This window comes from Balaenoptera acutorostrata, chromosome 19, assembly GCF_949987535.1.
Source record: "Balaenoptera acutorostrata chromosome 19, mBalAcu1.1, whole genome shotgun sequence".
NCBI lineage: Eukaryota > Metazoa > Chordata > Mammalia > Artiodactyla > Balaenopteridae > Balaenoptera > Balaenoptera acutorostrata.
The window spans coordinates 1,168,744-1,183,543 of NC_080082.1; the positions used below are offsets into that span (position 1 = coordinate 1,168,744).

General features: G+C 67.0%; 1 protein-coding gene across 5 annotated transcripts in view; it reads left to right on the top strand.

Moving 5' to 3' along the window:
* PIEZO1 (piezo type mechanosensitive ion channel component 1) overlaps positions 1–14,800 on the top strand; it is a 55,086-nt gene that overhangs the window by 30,177 nt on the left and 10,109 nt on the right. For 4 of the 5 annotated variants that reach the window (XM_057534752.1, XM_057534748.1, XM_057534749.1 and 1 more), the window contains exons 3-23: positions 513–635; positions 1,619–1,661; positions 1,772–1,910; positions 4,677–4,845; positions 4,992–5,205; positions 5,294–5,465; positions 5,550–5,663; positions 5,743–5,833; positions 6,527–6,627; positions 6,970–7,230; positions 7,890–8,001; positions 8,121–8,299; positions 8,395–8,543; positions 8,616–8,798; positions 9,170–9,282; positions 9,388–9,542; positions 9,679–9,855; positions 10,306–10,431; positions 10,509–10,709; positions 11,180–11,384; positions 14,374–14,478. In XM_057534752.1, coding sequence (XP_057390735.1) covers positions 513–635; positions 1,619–1,661; positions 1,772–1,910; positions 4,677–4,845; positions 4,992–5,205; positions 5,294–5,465; positions 5,550–5,663; positions 5,743–5,833; positions 6,527–6,627; positions 6,970–7,230; positions 7,890–8,001; positions 8,121–8,299; positions 8,395–8,543; positions 8,616–8,798; positions 9,170–9,282; positions 9,388–9,542; positions 9,679–9,855; positions 10,306–10,431; positions 10,509–10,709; positions 11,180–11,384; positions 14,374–14,478 — 3,132 coding nt within the window. The remainder of the gene's footprint in view (positions 1–512; positions 636–1,618; positions 1,662–1,771; positions 1,911–4,676; positions 4,846–4,991; positions 5,206–5,293; positions 5,466–5,549; positions 5,664–5,742; positions 5,834–6,526; positions 6,628–6,969; positions 7,231–7,889; positions 8,002–8,120; positions 8,300–8,394; positions 8,544–8,615; positions 8,799–9,169; positions 9,283–9,387; positions 9,543–9,678; positions 9,856–10,305; positions 10,432–10,508; positions 10,710–11,179; positions 11,385–14,373; positions 14,479–14,800) is intronic. The other variant, XM_057534751.1, reaches the window with a different exon arrangement.

The window sequence follows — 14,800 nt, forward strand, 5'->3', positions numbered from 1 at the left end:
TTGGGCATGAAGCAGCACCCCGCTGCCAGGGCCAAGCAGCAACACAGATGTTTCCTGGATACATGAGCAACACTGAAGGTGGCCCCCCAGCCCGAGGGGGCCTTTCCTTCCTGCACTGGCTCTGCCCCCGCTGCTCCACGCCCCAGGAAGGGGGCAAGACCAAGCGCAGGCAGGATGGGTGTACTATACTCTGCCGATTCCTTGCTGTGCGACTGTGGGCAAGTCACTTCACCTCTCTGTGTCCATTTCCCAGTCTGTAAATTGGGGTCATGACAGTGCTAGACCACGGGGCTGTGGTGAGCAGTCAGTGGGACGGTGTAGGAGGGGTGTGCTGCATGAGCTCGCTGCTCACGGCCCCTTAAGACCCTGGGTGTGTGTCTTGGGCTGGTGGACACAGCCTGGCTCAGGGCTGATAGCCAGGGCGGAGTGGCCTTGACCGGTCTGCCCCCTCCCCATCCCCCACTCCAGGCCCGGCTGCATGCCGGCCTCACCGCTGCCATCTCTGCCTCCAGGTCACACTGGCCGCCTCCTCCGAGTCCTGCTGGGCTTCAGCCTCCTCTTCCTGGCAGCCCACCTCACCTTCCAGATATGCCTGCATACCATGCCCCACCTGGACCAGCTTCTGGGGCCGAGCTGTGAGTCACCGAAGGGCCAGGAAGGGGGTGCCTGGGGGCAGCAGGCCTGGGGGAGAGCCGACGGCCTCCTGAGCGGCTGGAGAGCCTGGGGCGGGCTGGGGAGCCGCACGCTCCTCGGAAAGGTCAGCTCAGCCTCAGGGGCCGCCCTGCCTCGCCCAGGCCTGGCCTGATACGGGCCGCCTCTGAGTGCCCGGCCACGGTTTACACCCGGCCCAAAGGGCCCAGCTCAAGTGCCCCGGTAATAGGTGGCCGTGGGGCTGGGCTGAGCACCGGCCCAGTGCTGGTCCCAGAGCCCAGTGTCCGGGCAGCCCCGGTCTTCTCAGGCCCCTCCCTCTCACATCTTCCTCCTGAGCCCTCTGGGGCAGAGAGACAGCCGGGGGGCGGGCCCTGGTGTGCCGCCCGCCCGCTGTCCTGCGCCCTTTCACCCCGAGGATGGAATCCCCCAGCCGGCGCCCAGCCCTCCCACCTTCAGATGACGGAACCCTGGGCTCCCATCCCCACTGCCCGGTGGGGTCTCCCACCTCCATGTCCTACTGGCTCGTGGCGGGCAGGGTGTCCCACCCCGCTTCCCATTTTCATTCTGTGAAGATCGTGCCCCTCCTGCAGCTTAGAAACTGGAGAGAAGTCAGGTGCCTCGAGGGCCCTCTGGTCCTGGCGGCTCTTAGACCAGCCCTCCCCACTCGGGCCCCCAAGGAGCAGCCGGCCTCGGCCGATGGGTCCGAGAGCCCGGCCCAGCCTCCCGGGCCACACAACGCCCAGCTGGGCCATGAAACCCATTCTGCCAGGCAGAACTAATGGGCTTTGATCTGCCCGGCTTTCCCCGGCTGGGCCTCAGTTACCCTACCGGCGGAGGCAGTGTTCTCAAGCACCCCCGGACACCAGGGGTTCCATGGCTCTGGGCCTCCCGAGGCCCCCTGGCAACACGGAAGGGGTTTCTCAGCACCCACCCGCCTGACCCGGTTCCCCCGTGCCTCTCTCTGCAGGCAGCACCTGGGACACCATCTCCCGACACATAGGGGTCACGAGGTGAGTCCCCCAGCCTCCCTCGGGGATTTCCTGGGCCTCCAGCTCCCGGGGTGCCCCCACTGGCACCTGCCCCCCCTGAGCCGGCCACGGGCTCTCCCCGCCCTCCACAGGCTGGACCTGAAGGACGTGCCCAGCGCCATCCGCCTGGTGGCCCCCGACCTGGGTGTCCTGGCGGCCTCCTCCTTGTGCCTTGGCGTCTGCAGGCGCCGCACGCAGAAGGCCCGGCGGAGCCAGCGCGCCCAGGAGCCGGTGAGGGATGGGGGCGCACCTGTGTCCCAGCCATCTGAGGACTATTTTACTTTCTCCTTCTTTCTCCCTCCCTATCTCTTTCTTTCTAAAAATGTGGATGTTTTAGTTGTAAAAGTCCGTATATGCCCATGGTGGAGAGACAGCACGGAGGAGGTCAAGTGCACGTCCCCGTGGGGGGGTTGCTGGCAATGCAGCGCGTGGTCCTAGCGTGTGCAGGAACCCCAGGCAGCGTCTGCGCCTTTAGAGCTGCCCCTGGAAGAGGGTCTTCGGGGCCTCAGGGCAGTAGGGAGTCAGCGCTGTTGGAGGATGGTCTGCGCCAGCCGTCAGGGAGCACCTAGGGACCGATGGGTTAATGGACAGACCGACGGATGGACAGACGATGTTTGAGCAGACGTGCCCACGGTGGGGGCATCGGTGGGCTGTGTTGAGGCAGGGGCTGTGTCGGCTCAGAGGCCTGAAGCAGGGCCCTCTGCCCGAGTCCTCGGGGTCCCCCTGGGCTCTTCCGTCCGTGTCCTCTCCTGTCCCTGCACGAGGGCTCTGGTCTCGCGCCCAGTCTGGGCCCCTCACACTCGGCCTCAGCCTCTGTCCAGTAGGACCTGGTCTCCAGAGCTGGGCCGGGTCTGTGGCCATCCAGGGTCCCTGCCCGGGAGGCCCTGGGGGGCCACAGGCTCACGCCCTTAGCCCCAGTGTCCACTGGTCCAGCAGCTGATGCTTGCGGAAACGAGGGCCTCAGTCCCCAGGGAGGAGGGGACTTCCCACCGCGGGTCGAGGCGGGGCTCGGCCTACAGCTGACCTGCCCATCCCCCGAGCCCTGCAGGGCAAGGCTGGCACCCGCATTCCAGAGGGGGAGACGGGGGCCTGGAGGTGGAGTGGCTCTTCTGGGCACTTGTGGGGGTCAAGTGGGGCTGGGACCGCCCTGCTGCGTGGGCACCGGCGGGCGGAGGGGCCAGGGAGACCTCTGGTTTCCTCGTTAGCAGAGCCAGGGCTTCCCGGAACAGCTCCACCGGGAAGGGGCTGGCTTGTTCCCCACGCCTGGGGCGGGCAGGAGGGCCCATCACCCCTCGGAGCACAGGGCTGTCCTGGCAGCCCCTGGGGGCTGGACTCTGGCCCCGGGGTGGCTGGTGTAGACAGACCTCAGAGCAGGGCCATGGGGGCCCATCACAGGCGCCCGGAGTTCAAGGCCAGAAGCATCCCCGGCGCCCCTGTGTGGACGCTGCCACCTGGCAGGGCCGCGGCACGCGTGGCTGCACACGATCTGTGTACACGCGCCCGTCCTGACTTGGCACACGTGGGTCCGTGCCTGCCCTGAGGGGGTCGCTGGGGCTGCGGTGGGAGGTGCGTCCTGGGGGGCCGGCCGCGGCGGGGCTGGAGCCGGGCCTGGGTGGGCTGGACCGTGCGGGCGGCCCCCAGCAGCTGTCCTTCCGCCCAGCAGCTGCCTCTGCTCTTCCCACTCCCAGAAACGCTGCTTTTCCACGGCAGCTTTCCCAGGGCCGGGGCCAGGCTGTGGGCAGGGCTGGGCTCTGGCCTGGCTGCAGCGCCTGCCGGCAGCTGTGCCCCTGTCCCCCCGTGCCGGCACATAATGGGGGGACCCTGGGTACTGCTCCGACCCGGCCTGTCCCCTCCCCTCCTTCCAGGCACGGCTCAGTGGTACCTCCCTGGAGCCTGCCCCGTGCCCCGCCCTCATCTGCCAGGCAGGAAACAGACTCAGAGAGGTCGGGGGGCTCACCCAGGCTGCACAGGCGAGGCCCCTAACCCCCGACTCGACGCCGGCGTGTGACCGGGGCGCCTGGCCCCTGAGCCCGTGCTCTCAGCCTGGACACCGAGGGCCACCTCCGCCACGGGGCAGGGCATAGGCACGGCGCCCATGTTACAGCTGGGGACACAGGGGCCGGGCGTCTGACAAAGAGTCTGTGTTCTTTCTGCCTCCCCCTGGCCTCCCTGGTTCCAGGAAACAGCTCTGTTCTGGGAAACCCTGAGGTGGGACCAGGGCAGCAGGCCCTGGTGGGTCTCTGTGCCCCGCAGGCAGTTGAGGCCGGGAAGGGCCGCCCAGGTGTGCATCTCACTCTCCAGAAGCCCCACCAGGCAGCAGAGCAGGAGCCGGCTGCACCCTGGGCGCTGTCCTCCCTGGCTGTGTGATTTGGGGTCCCCTCCGAGCCTCCGTCGCTGTACTTACGGGGAAGGTGCCGTGAGGCCAAGGATAGGGTGTAGAGGTGCCCTGTAACTGTAGAGTGAGAGGCACGCGTGGCTGTGCTGTGCGCCGCTTTTCTTTTTCCTAAAAATCCCCACGCGGGCCGTCTTAGGCCAAGGGCACTGGGGACAGATGCAGGAATCTGTGGGCCTGCCCTGTCCTCGGGGTCCCCTGGTGGGGGTGGGGAGTAAAGAGGCCCTTGAGGGGCTCCGGAGCACTGTGAGGTCAGCCTGCTCGGGTCAGTCATTTGAGCGCCAAGCCTTGGCAGGAGCGTGTCTTGCTGTCGCAGTGGGCCGCCTCCAGGGCTGTGAACCCAAGTGAGGCGGTGGGAAGACGGTGGGCGGAGCTGGGCCTGGACGGCAGCACGCGGCCACACTCAGGCTGGCGGCCCCGTGTCCTCAGAGGGCCCGCGGTGGGTGTGGGGAGAGGAGGGTGTGGGGCTGGAGGGGCGGCCCCCTCCCCTCCCCCTCCCCTCCCCCTCCCCTCCCCCCTCCCTCTCCTCCCCCTCCCCCTCCCTCCCCCTCCATCCCCCTCCCTCCCCATGCACCTGACTTCTGCCCGCCCCGTGACCTTGGCAGGACGATGATGATGGGGATGTGGATGCCGGCTCCCTGGTGGGGCTGCAGGAAGCCCCTGCACTGCCCCGCAAGCGGAGATCGTGGCTGGCCGCCCGGTTCCGGATCACAGCCCACTGGCTGCTGGTGGCCGCTGGGCGGACTCTGGCCGTAGTGCTGCTCGCGCTGGCAGGTACCCCCTGGGCAGGGAGCTGGGACCCCACCACTGGCGGTCACACCGGCAGGGGTCTCGGCAGCCAAGCTCCCCACTGACCCGCGAGACGGCGGTCAGGCTGCCCAGGCCAGGAGTAACCCTGTGTGCCTCTGCCTGGCCTGCAGGCATCGCCCACCCCTCAGCCTTCTCCAGTGTCTACTTCCTGCTCTTCCTGACCATCTGCACCTGGTGGGCCTGCCACTTTCCCATCAGCCCCCTGGGCTTCAGTGCACTCTGCGTCATGGTGGGCTGCTTTGGCACCGGCCATCTCCTCTGCCTCTACTGCTACCAGACGCCCCTCGCCCAGTCTGTGCTCCCACCTGCCAGCATCTGGGCCAGGTGAGGGCTCGCCCATGGGGCCCCGGCCCTGCCCGCCTGGCACCCGTGACTTTCTCGCCGCAGTCAGTAACGCACCTTCTGTGGGCAGGGTGTTCGGTCTCAAGGACTTCGTGGCCCCCGCCAACTGCTCCAGCCCCAACGTGCTGGTCCTCAACACCAGCCACGACTGGCCCGTCTACGTGAGCCCCGGCATTTTACTGCTTCTCTGCTACACCGTGACCTCGCTCCTGAAGCTCCGAGTGCGCCAGCCCGCGGACTGGGTCAGTGCCCAGGCCAGTGCCCTGTGTCCCCCGCACCCCTCGGGCCGGGGTGTGGGGCTGAGCTCTCCCCTCCGGTCTCCGCAGGGGAAGGAGGCGGCCGGGGACGAGGAGGAGCGGGAGGTGGAGCTGACCGAGGTGGACCGGTGGCCCCAGGGCCAGGCCAGGGCTGCAGCCACCAAGGAGGAGGAGGCCACCCAGGTGAGGGGTCTGGACTGAGTGGTGGGGCTGCCGCCCGCCTGCCCCCAGGCTCGGCTCACGGGCCTTGGCTTGTCTGCAGCACACGATGCCCGTGCCCGTGCCGCCGGACCCTGAGGACAACTGCATCGTGCACGACCTCACGGGCCACAGCGCTGTCCAGCAGCGGCCCCGTGAGTATGACACGGCCGTACGGCTGCTGCCCCCTGGTGGCCTTGCCCTGTCAGCCTGTCCCGCTGCGCACCTCTCTGGGGCTGCCCAGGGCGGGCGCGGTAGCTGTGGTGCTCGTGGAACCCGAGACCCTGCCGGGGTCCAGTCTCCCCCCTGCCTTCCAGTCCCCAGAGACCTTGACTGCTCTGCCTTGGGCTGCCTCTGCGGCCCTGGGAGCTGTGTAGACAGGGTCCCCAGGGCAGGGCTCTGTTGTGCTTTTTCCTTTTCCTTTTTTTTGATACTAAGCCTCGATTTCCATTTTACAAAGCAGAGGATGAAGCCGCTGGCCTCGGGGGCTGGCAATTGGGGACGTGGGTGCTCACAGAGCTGGAAGGGGATCAGGGCAGTCTCCTCCACCCCATCCCTTCAGAGTCGCGGAAACCAAGGCCCGGAGAGGGGCGAGGACTGGCCAGGGTCCCACAGCACATCGGGAGCAGGGTCGGACAGGAGCCCGGGCCCTTTGCCCGTGCCTTCCGCCCCCAGTGCCCCGTGAGCCCGTGCCAGGCGTGGCCCGCCTCCCCCTGGCCTGCGGCTCTGGCACGCCGTCCACATTTTCGGGCCCAGTCGGGTGTGGGCAAGGGGCTCGGGCCCGTTGACGCTGGAGTTTCCCCAGCAGGGGTCTCGCCTCCCTGGTGACCCCTGCCCTCACCCCTCAGCGCACCCCAGGCTGACTGGGCTTAAGGAGACGTCTCCGTTGCACGGCCTGGGCCACCTCGTCATGGACCAGAGCTACGTGTGTGCCCTCATTGCCATGATGGTAAGGGCGCTGGCCCGGGCCACCCCTCGGGCTGGGGCTTCCCGCGGGCTCCCTCGCGACAGATGCTGTCCCGGGGCCTTGTCGCCAGAAGCGGTTGGGGCTGCGACCTGCTAGGCCAGGAGCAGCCCCGGCCAGCCCCCAGGTGCGTGTGTGAGTGTGCGCATACGTGCGGTGGGTGTGTGGGTGTGCCCGGGCCGCTCTCCGGGCCAGCGGGGCAGGTTGGCCTTCCCGTCGGAGCACCGCCCCGGCCCCGGGGCCCACCGCCTCGTCAGCCTGGGGGAACGGGGTCTGGGTGCCGGGCCGGGTGTCCCACGCAGCCCTGCCCACGCCCCGGCCGTCCAGGTGTGGAGCATCACGTATCACAGCTGGCTGACCTTCGTGCTGCTGCTCTGGGCCTGTCTCATCTGGACCGTACGCAGCCGCCACCAGACGGCCATGCTCTGCTCGCCGTTCATCCTGCTCTACGGGCTGGCGCTCTGCAGCCTGCGCTACGTGTGGGCCATGGACCTGCAGCCCGAGCTGCCCACCGCCCTGGGCCCCGTCAGCCTGCGCCAGCTGGGGCTGGAGCACACCCGCTACCCCTGCCTGGACCTGGGCGCCATGGTGAGTCTGCTGCCGCCCCTTGAGCGCCTGTGAGGACGCCACGCTGCCCGTCGTCCAGCTCCCAGTGCCGTGGGCGCTCTGGAGCCCGGGGCCCGTGTCTGGTTGTCACCAGGGTCACCCAGCCAGCCCGGAGTAGTTGCTCGAAGAGCATTTGTTGAATGAACGAGTGATGACCTCGTGTGGCTGGGGCTGCCACCCCACCTGCCTGACACGGGCTCTGTGAGCATCGCACGCGGCCCCTGGGTCTCAGCGAGCGTCAGTGCCTTCGCCGTGTCCCCTTCTGGGACAGGCCATTGCACCTGGACGTCCGTGCTGCTGCCAGTCACGTGTTGGGGGCCTGTGGGTTAGTTATATCTCACTGTGCGAGCCCAGGAGCCTGCAAGTGTGCAAACACCTGTGACCCCGCGTTCACCTGCGGGTCTGTGTGCAAACGGGGTGGTGTGTGAGTGCAGGAGCTGCTGTGTGGGAGCGTGTGCGTCTGTGCGTGAACTCGTGCACGCGTAGGAGAGGCTGAGCTTCTGCCAGCAGGGAGGCTGGCGCATGGGCGCCAGGCGGGCCGCCTTCCCGCTGCGGTCTCACCCCCGGCTCCCGTCTCCTCCGGCCGGGCCCGGCTTGGGGGTACCGGCCCCCACTCAGTGACGCTGCCTCCGCCCCCCCAGCTGCTGTGCACCCTGACCTTCTGGCTCCTGCTGCGGCAGTTTGTGAAGGAGAAGCTGCTGAAGAGGGCGCGGGACCCCGTGGCGCTGACGGAGGTCACCGTGGCCGCCACAGGTGAGCGGGCCGGGCGGCGGGGGAAGGGGGGAAGGGGGGGCGTGGGCGCGGCCCCTCCCCCACCCGCCTGGTCCTGAAGCCGCGCCCCCCCCTCGCCCCCCCCCCCCCCCGGCCCGCAGAGCCCGTGCGGACGCGGACGCTGCTGCGGAGCCTGGGGGAGCTGGTCAGGGGCGTGTACGCCAAGTACTGGGTCTACGTGTGCGCCGGCATGTTTATCGTGGTCAGCTTCGCCGGCCGCCTTGTCGTGTACAAGATCGTCTACATGCTCCTCTTCCTGCTCTGCCTCACCCTCTTCCAGGTACCGGGGGCGGGCCGCGGGGGCACAGGGCGCGGGGTGCGGGCGTGCAGGGCCGCGCGGGCTGACCTCACTGCGCCCGGCCGGCCGGCCGGCAGGTCTACTACAGCCTGTGGCGGAAGCTGCTCAAGGCGTTCTGGTGGCTGGTGGTGGCCTACACCATGCTGGTGCTGGTGGCCGTCTACACCTTCCAGTTCCAGGACTTCCCCGCCTACTGGCGCAACCTGACCGGCCTCACGGATGAGCAGTGAGTCCGGGGCGCGGTGGGGAGGGGGCTGCGGCTGGCGCGCTGCCGGTACTGACCCCCCCTCCCACACAGGCTGGGGGACCTGGGCCTGGAGCAGTTCAGCGTGTCCGAGCTCTTCTCCAGCATCCTGGTGCCTGGCTTCTTCCTGCTCGCCTGCATCCTGCAGCTGCACTACTTCCACAGGCCTTTCATGCAGCTCACCGACCCCGAGCACCGCCCCCCGCCCAGCGCCCGCACCCTGCGCCGGGCTCACAGGTGCGCCCGTCCTCCCTCCTGGGGCCTGGGGGTCTGCAGAGTGTCCCCTGAACCCGCACAGGGGAAGGCCGGTCTCGGGCGGGAATGGAGGCTGTACGGTGAGGGCGGGAGACCCGGAACAGGGTTGAGGCCTCGGCCGCTGCCTGCAGGTGCCGGGGCCTCAGGTACTGGATGTTTTCTTTGACCCGTGGGGATCACGACGTCAAGCTGGGCCCCACTCTCCCACCTAGTGGCTGCAGCACAGGGGTCCCAGCGCCGGGTGGGGGGTGGCAGGTGGGGCTTCTCTTGTCCCTGGGGGGGGCAGGAATGGGAGGGGCTGCCGGACACCCCAGGAACGCGGGAGGGAAGGACACTTCGGGGCCCTGTCCCAGGCAGGACACGGTGAGCGGGACCCCCCTGCTGCAGCAAGAGGAAGAGGAGGCGGCACCCAGAGACGAGGGGCTGGGCGTGGCCAGCCCCCACCAGGCCATACAGGTCCCGGAGGGTAAGCTCAAGGTGCCCGGATCCTGAGCCCCGTCAGTACACGGGACGGGATGGCCCAGGCCACAGAGGCCCCCGTCCCCTCCTCACCGTCCCCCCAACCCCCCAGCCAGCAAGTGGGGCCTGGTGGCAGAGCGGCTACTGGACCTGGCCGCCAGCTTCTCGGACGTCCTCACCCGCACGCAAGTGCTCACGCGGCGCCTGCTGGAGCTGCACGTCTTTAAGCTAGTGGCCCTGTACACCGTGTGGGTGGCCCTGGAGGAGGTGAGTGCGGGCACGCTCAGGCACCCTCGCTGGCCTCCCTGGAGCCGGTACCGGCACGTGGCTGCGGGTCGTGGGCCTGTGGGGAGGGCGCAGCTCTGCCGCCACTGCTCCGCAGCCACTGCCCGCCTGCCCACAGGTGTCGGTGCTGAACTTCCTGCTGGTCGTGCTCTGGGCCTTCGCCCTGCCCTACCCCCGCTTCCGGCCCATGGCCTCCTGCCTAGCCACCGTGTGGACCTGTGTCATCATCGTATGCAAGATGCTGTACCAGCTGAAGGTCGTCAGCCCCCACGAGTACGCCAGCAACTGCACCGAGGTACGGCCGCTGCTCTGGCTCGGGTGGAGGGACGGACGCAGGGGGCCTGTCCCTGGGGCCTGGGCTTCCCGCAGAGGACCCGCTCCCCAGGTCGAGACATCTGGGTTCAGAGATGTGTCCCGACCTGGCTGACTCCCTGACGGAAGCGCAGGTCCTGGCGTGAGGGGCACAGAGGCCCGACGTCCACTGGAGGGAAGTGCGGGGCTGCTCAGGGAAGCCCACCCATTGACTTCTCTTCACTCTCCCAGGCCCTGCTGGTGGCCTCCCTGTCACCGCCGAGGTGGCGGGGAGGCTGACAGCCCCCCGTGTCCCTGGTTGGGGACAGCCGTGCTCTGGCCCAGACCCGTCGGAGCTGTGGCTGCAGCCGGGGTGTCACACGGGGCTGGCGGTCCCTGGGGTCAGCGTCCGGTTCCGGGTGGGGAGCCGGTGCTGACGCCGCCCCTCCCCCAGCCCTTTCCCAACAGCACGAACCTGCAGAAGACGGAGATCCACGAGTCCTTGCTGTACCGGGGACCCATCGACCCCGCCAACTGGTTTGGGGTGCGGAAGGGCTTCCCGAACCTGGGCTACATCCAAGTGAGTGCGGGGCGGGTGGGCCAGGTGGGGTGGTGGAGCCAGGGGGTGGGCGGGGCCTGACTGCCCACGCCCCCCAGAACCACCTGCAGATCCTGCTGCTGCTGGTGTTCGAGGCCGTGGTGTACCGGTGCCAGGACTACCACCGCCGCCGGCACGCGCTGGCCCCGCTGCCAGCCCAGGCCGTCTGCGCCGACGGCACCCGCCAGCGCCTGGACCGCGACCTGCCCAGCTGCCTCAAGTACTTCGTCAACTTCTTCTTCTACAAATTTGGGCTGGAGGTGAGGCGGGCGTCGACCCTCGCCCCCTCCCTGGGCTGGGCGGGGCCACTGGGGGTCCTTGCCACCCTCTGTGGGGCCTTCTGCAATGGGCAGGCCCAGGGCGGGGGGAGGGGGGCGGCCACCGAGGGTGCTGGGTCCTCCAGCTGAGTTGGCCTTGCTTGGAGAGGGGCCTGCAGGGTGAGGGCAGGGGGCTGGGGCCCCGGCGGGAGACGGGCTGAGTCTCGACTCCGCCACGGAGCCCCTACCTTGGTTTCCCCCCCCCACCGTGGAAACGTGCCCAGCCTCTCCATCCCTCCAGGAGGGTGGCCTGGGCCGTCGTGAGCCTGGGCCGTCGTGAGCCTGGGCCACTGCCCCTACCCTGGGCACAAGCACTACCGCCCGAGGCTGCCCAGAGGCAGAGCCAGGAGGGCCCCTCCCCCAGCTCACTGTGTCCCCATCCTGGTCACCTTGTCCCCCTGTGCCACCCCCAGATCTGCTTCCTGATGGCCGTGAACGTGATTGGGCAGCGCATGAACTTCATGGTCATCCTGCACGGCTGCTGGCTGGTGGCCATCCTCACCCGCCGGCGCCGTGAGGCCATCGCCCGCCTCTGGCCCAACTACTGCCTCTTCCTGGCGCTCTTCCTGCTCTACCAGTACCTGCTGTGCCTGGGCATCCCCCCCGCCCTGTGCATCGGTGAGCAGGGTGGCCTGCGGGCTGGGGTGGGCGCAGGGTGAGTGGGGCGTGCGCGGGGTGAGTGGGGCGGGCGCGGGGTGAGTGGGGCGTGTGCGGGGTGAGTGGGGCGTGCGCGGCTGCACCCAACCTGGGCATCCCAGCCCCTGGAGTGGCCTCAGCCCCCTCCTTCCCGTGCATGGACTCTGTGGGCTGCAGCCGTGTTGACTCTCGGGGGCCGTGCTGGCCCCCTCGCTGGTCTCCCCTAATCCTCTGCGTTCTTTTTGCCCAACGTTCTATTTTGAAAACTTTCAAACAACCGGAGAGGTTGGGAGAATAGTCCAAGGAGCAGCTGTACGCTCTTCCCAGGCAAACGGGAGTCTGTGTGGGTTCCGCGCTCAGTAGTACACCCAGGGCGGGGACCCTCTGTGTTCAGGACGGTGACCACGCCCGGCCGTCCATCCCTGGATGATACCCCGGTCTGACGCACCATCCATACTCAGCGGCCTCGTCCTCAGGGCCATGTCCCTGGTAGCTGTTGGCCTTGACCAGGAGCTGACGGGAGTGCTTGGCCGTCCTCTTCTCCCGTCGCCTTTGGTCAAGACTGTCCCAGCCTCTGTCCCTTGTGATCTTTCCAGAGTCAGGCCAAGGGGCTTACAGAAAGCCCTGAACTTGGATTTGTGGGTTGTGCCCCAGTGCTTAGACACCGGTGAATGCTTGGGCAGGAATGGTCCATGACGGGGAGTCAAGTGGCCATCAGGGCGTTGGGGGTCCCCAGCCCACCACCCTGTCAGGAGACCAGCGCTCTGCCCCGTGTGTCCACGTCTGCTGACTCTCCCTCCTGTTGGCGGGACTTCCTAAAATGGACATTTTCGATTTCTGTTTTTCCTGGTACGTTTGTTACTTGGCTTCTCTGCGAGAAGGAGCTTTGATTTCTCTCCCTCCCATTGGCGGGACTTCCTAAAATGGACATTTTCGATTTCTGTTTTTCCTGGTACGTTTGTTACTTGGCTTCTCTGCGAGAAGGAGCTTTGATTTCTCTCCCTCCCTGCTCTGTTTCTTGTTGTCTTGTCAGCGGGCGTAGGGTTCTGTCTGAACGCCGTGTAATCCATCCTGTGTTCCGTTCCCGTTCAGAGCGTCTCAGAGGTGCCCGTGGCGCCCTCCCGGCAGGCACTTCGATGTCCTCATCAGTATTTTTGGAAGTCAGGCCCCTGCCCCGTGAAAGGCCCCTTTTGGTTTACAGTCTGTGAGTTTTGGCTGAAGAGTAGCAGAAGCAGAGCAGAGTTCCTAAACGTGCTTCACCCAGTTTCCCCGATGGGAACGTCAGCCTCTGAAGCGACCCAGCACAGCACCCAAAGTTAAGAACCAAAATGGGTGCCAGGCCACCAACCACGGCCGGAACCACGGGCCCGCATGGCTGTCCCCAGGGGCCCCCATGCAGACCCCTTGGGCTCCTTTGTCTTTCATCACCTTGAGACTGTGGGGAACACGAAGTGGTCATTTGTAGAACACCCCTCAACCCAGCACCGACGGGTGTTTCTCCCTTAGACCAGGTTATGCGCTTTTGGCAAGAAAACCACAGCCGTGACTTGCCCGTCTCAGTGTGTCACGTTGGGGCTGGTGTGTCTCATCGTGGTGACACCCCTTTTCCGCCAGTCTGGCCGGTGCTTGTCACTGTCGCGTGTTCACTTGCAGGGCGAGCTTAGGACCTGGCAGGAGTCTTGTTTCCGTGTGAACTCGCGCCCGCTGGCTTTAGCGCGCTCGGTGGATCCGCCCGCGGGGGCTGTTTGGTTCTCTGACAGTGACTTTGTTTCCTGTGGCGATTGATCGGCATCATCTGTGAAGAAGAGCTGTTCCTTCTCCCCGCTGATCTGTCCAGTTGTTTACTCATCTGTAGAGACTCTGGGCCTTTATTCCCAGGCTTCTGCTGCACGCCTGTCGCTGGTGCTCTGTGTTCACACCGTCCCAGCGTTGGCCCTGGGATACGTCCTCACTCTTGGCCCCACCAGGCGCTGCTGCCTCGGGACCCCCCCTGCCTCCATCCCCAGGAAGTTGGCTCCCGCCCCACGGAGCCTGGTTCCTTTCACTGGAGGGTGAAATTCAGAAACCAAGACCTTGGCCCTGGGTGTGCGCGTTGCTACGCGGTGTCACTGCTCCTCTTTCGTCTTGGTGGACAGTGTCTTTCTTCCCTCAAGACACCGTTTGCAAAGCTACTTAGGGCAGCTCCTTTCTTCCCGGCCCCTCCCGGGAGGTGCGTCACACACACGCTGTCCCATTAGGTCACCCGTCAGTCTGCGCTCCGTCCCGGGCTTCCCCAGCCACGTAGTAGAATTCACTCAGTGGTGCTGACCAGCATGTAGAGCTGGTCCGTCCCCAGGTCCCTGCCCCCCACCCGTCCCCAGCGACCACCGTGGTCTCCATCCCTATGTTTTGCCTTTGGATGGTGTAACCTAGGGGTCTGGCCTTCTCTCATGAGATGCAGCTAAGGTGCGTCGGGCTGTGGCCTGGATGACGCTTTGCTCACGTTCCTTGCTGGGCAGTTTTCCTCGGGTTGGATGCACCAGAGTTGGCTTGACCTTTCCCCCCGTGGATGGCACTGGGCCGTTTCCAGGTCTGGGATGTCGGGGATAAGGGGCTGTGGACGTTCGTTCGTTTGGCGGTGCACAGGTGTTTGTGTGGCCGCGGTTTTCATTTCTCCGGGATGAGCACCCAGGGTGGTCCCGGCCCCTTCACCTCCACGCTAGCACTTGGCATCCACACGGTTTTATTTAGCCATTCTGACAGGTGCGCAATGAAGCCTCATTCAGGTCCACGCTGACCGTGGCCCACACACGGGGCCGTGCCCGCCCACCTGCCCATGTACCCCCTCCCCAGCCACTGGCGCCTGGGCACACGTCCGTGAGAACTGGGCTGTCTGGTCCTGCGCGCTCCGGAGACTGCGGGTGGGAGTGGGTGCCCGGGGGACGCTGGGGACGGGCTGGGATGGTGGGTGATGGGCACCCTCTTCCCACAGACTACCCGTGGCGCTGGAGCCGGGCTGTCCCCGTGAACTCTGCCCTGATCCGGTGGCTCTACCTGCCTGACTTCTTCAGTGCCCCCAACGCCACCAACCTCATCAGTGAGTCCCCCAGGGCCCCTCGTGCACACGCGGCACTGCTGGCCGTGCGGGTTCCTGCGGGGTAGGTGGCAGGCGGGCGCCGACCCTCCTCTCCGGCCAGCGAGGGCTGCATCATCCAGGCCTTGCCGGCTGGTCCAGTTCTACAGTTCCCTGTGGGGGCGTGTGTTCCGTGAGCGTGTCTGGTCCCACGGGCCCACCTCACATGCGCACTTCCTGCCACACGGTGTGGGCGCAGGTGTGCGTGCAAGTGTGGACACAGGTGGGCATGGGTGTGCACACAAGTATGGATGTGGGGGAGGACACAGGTGTGCACATACTGATG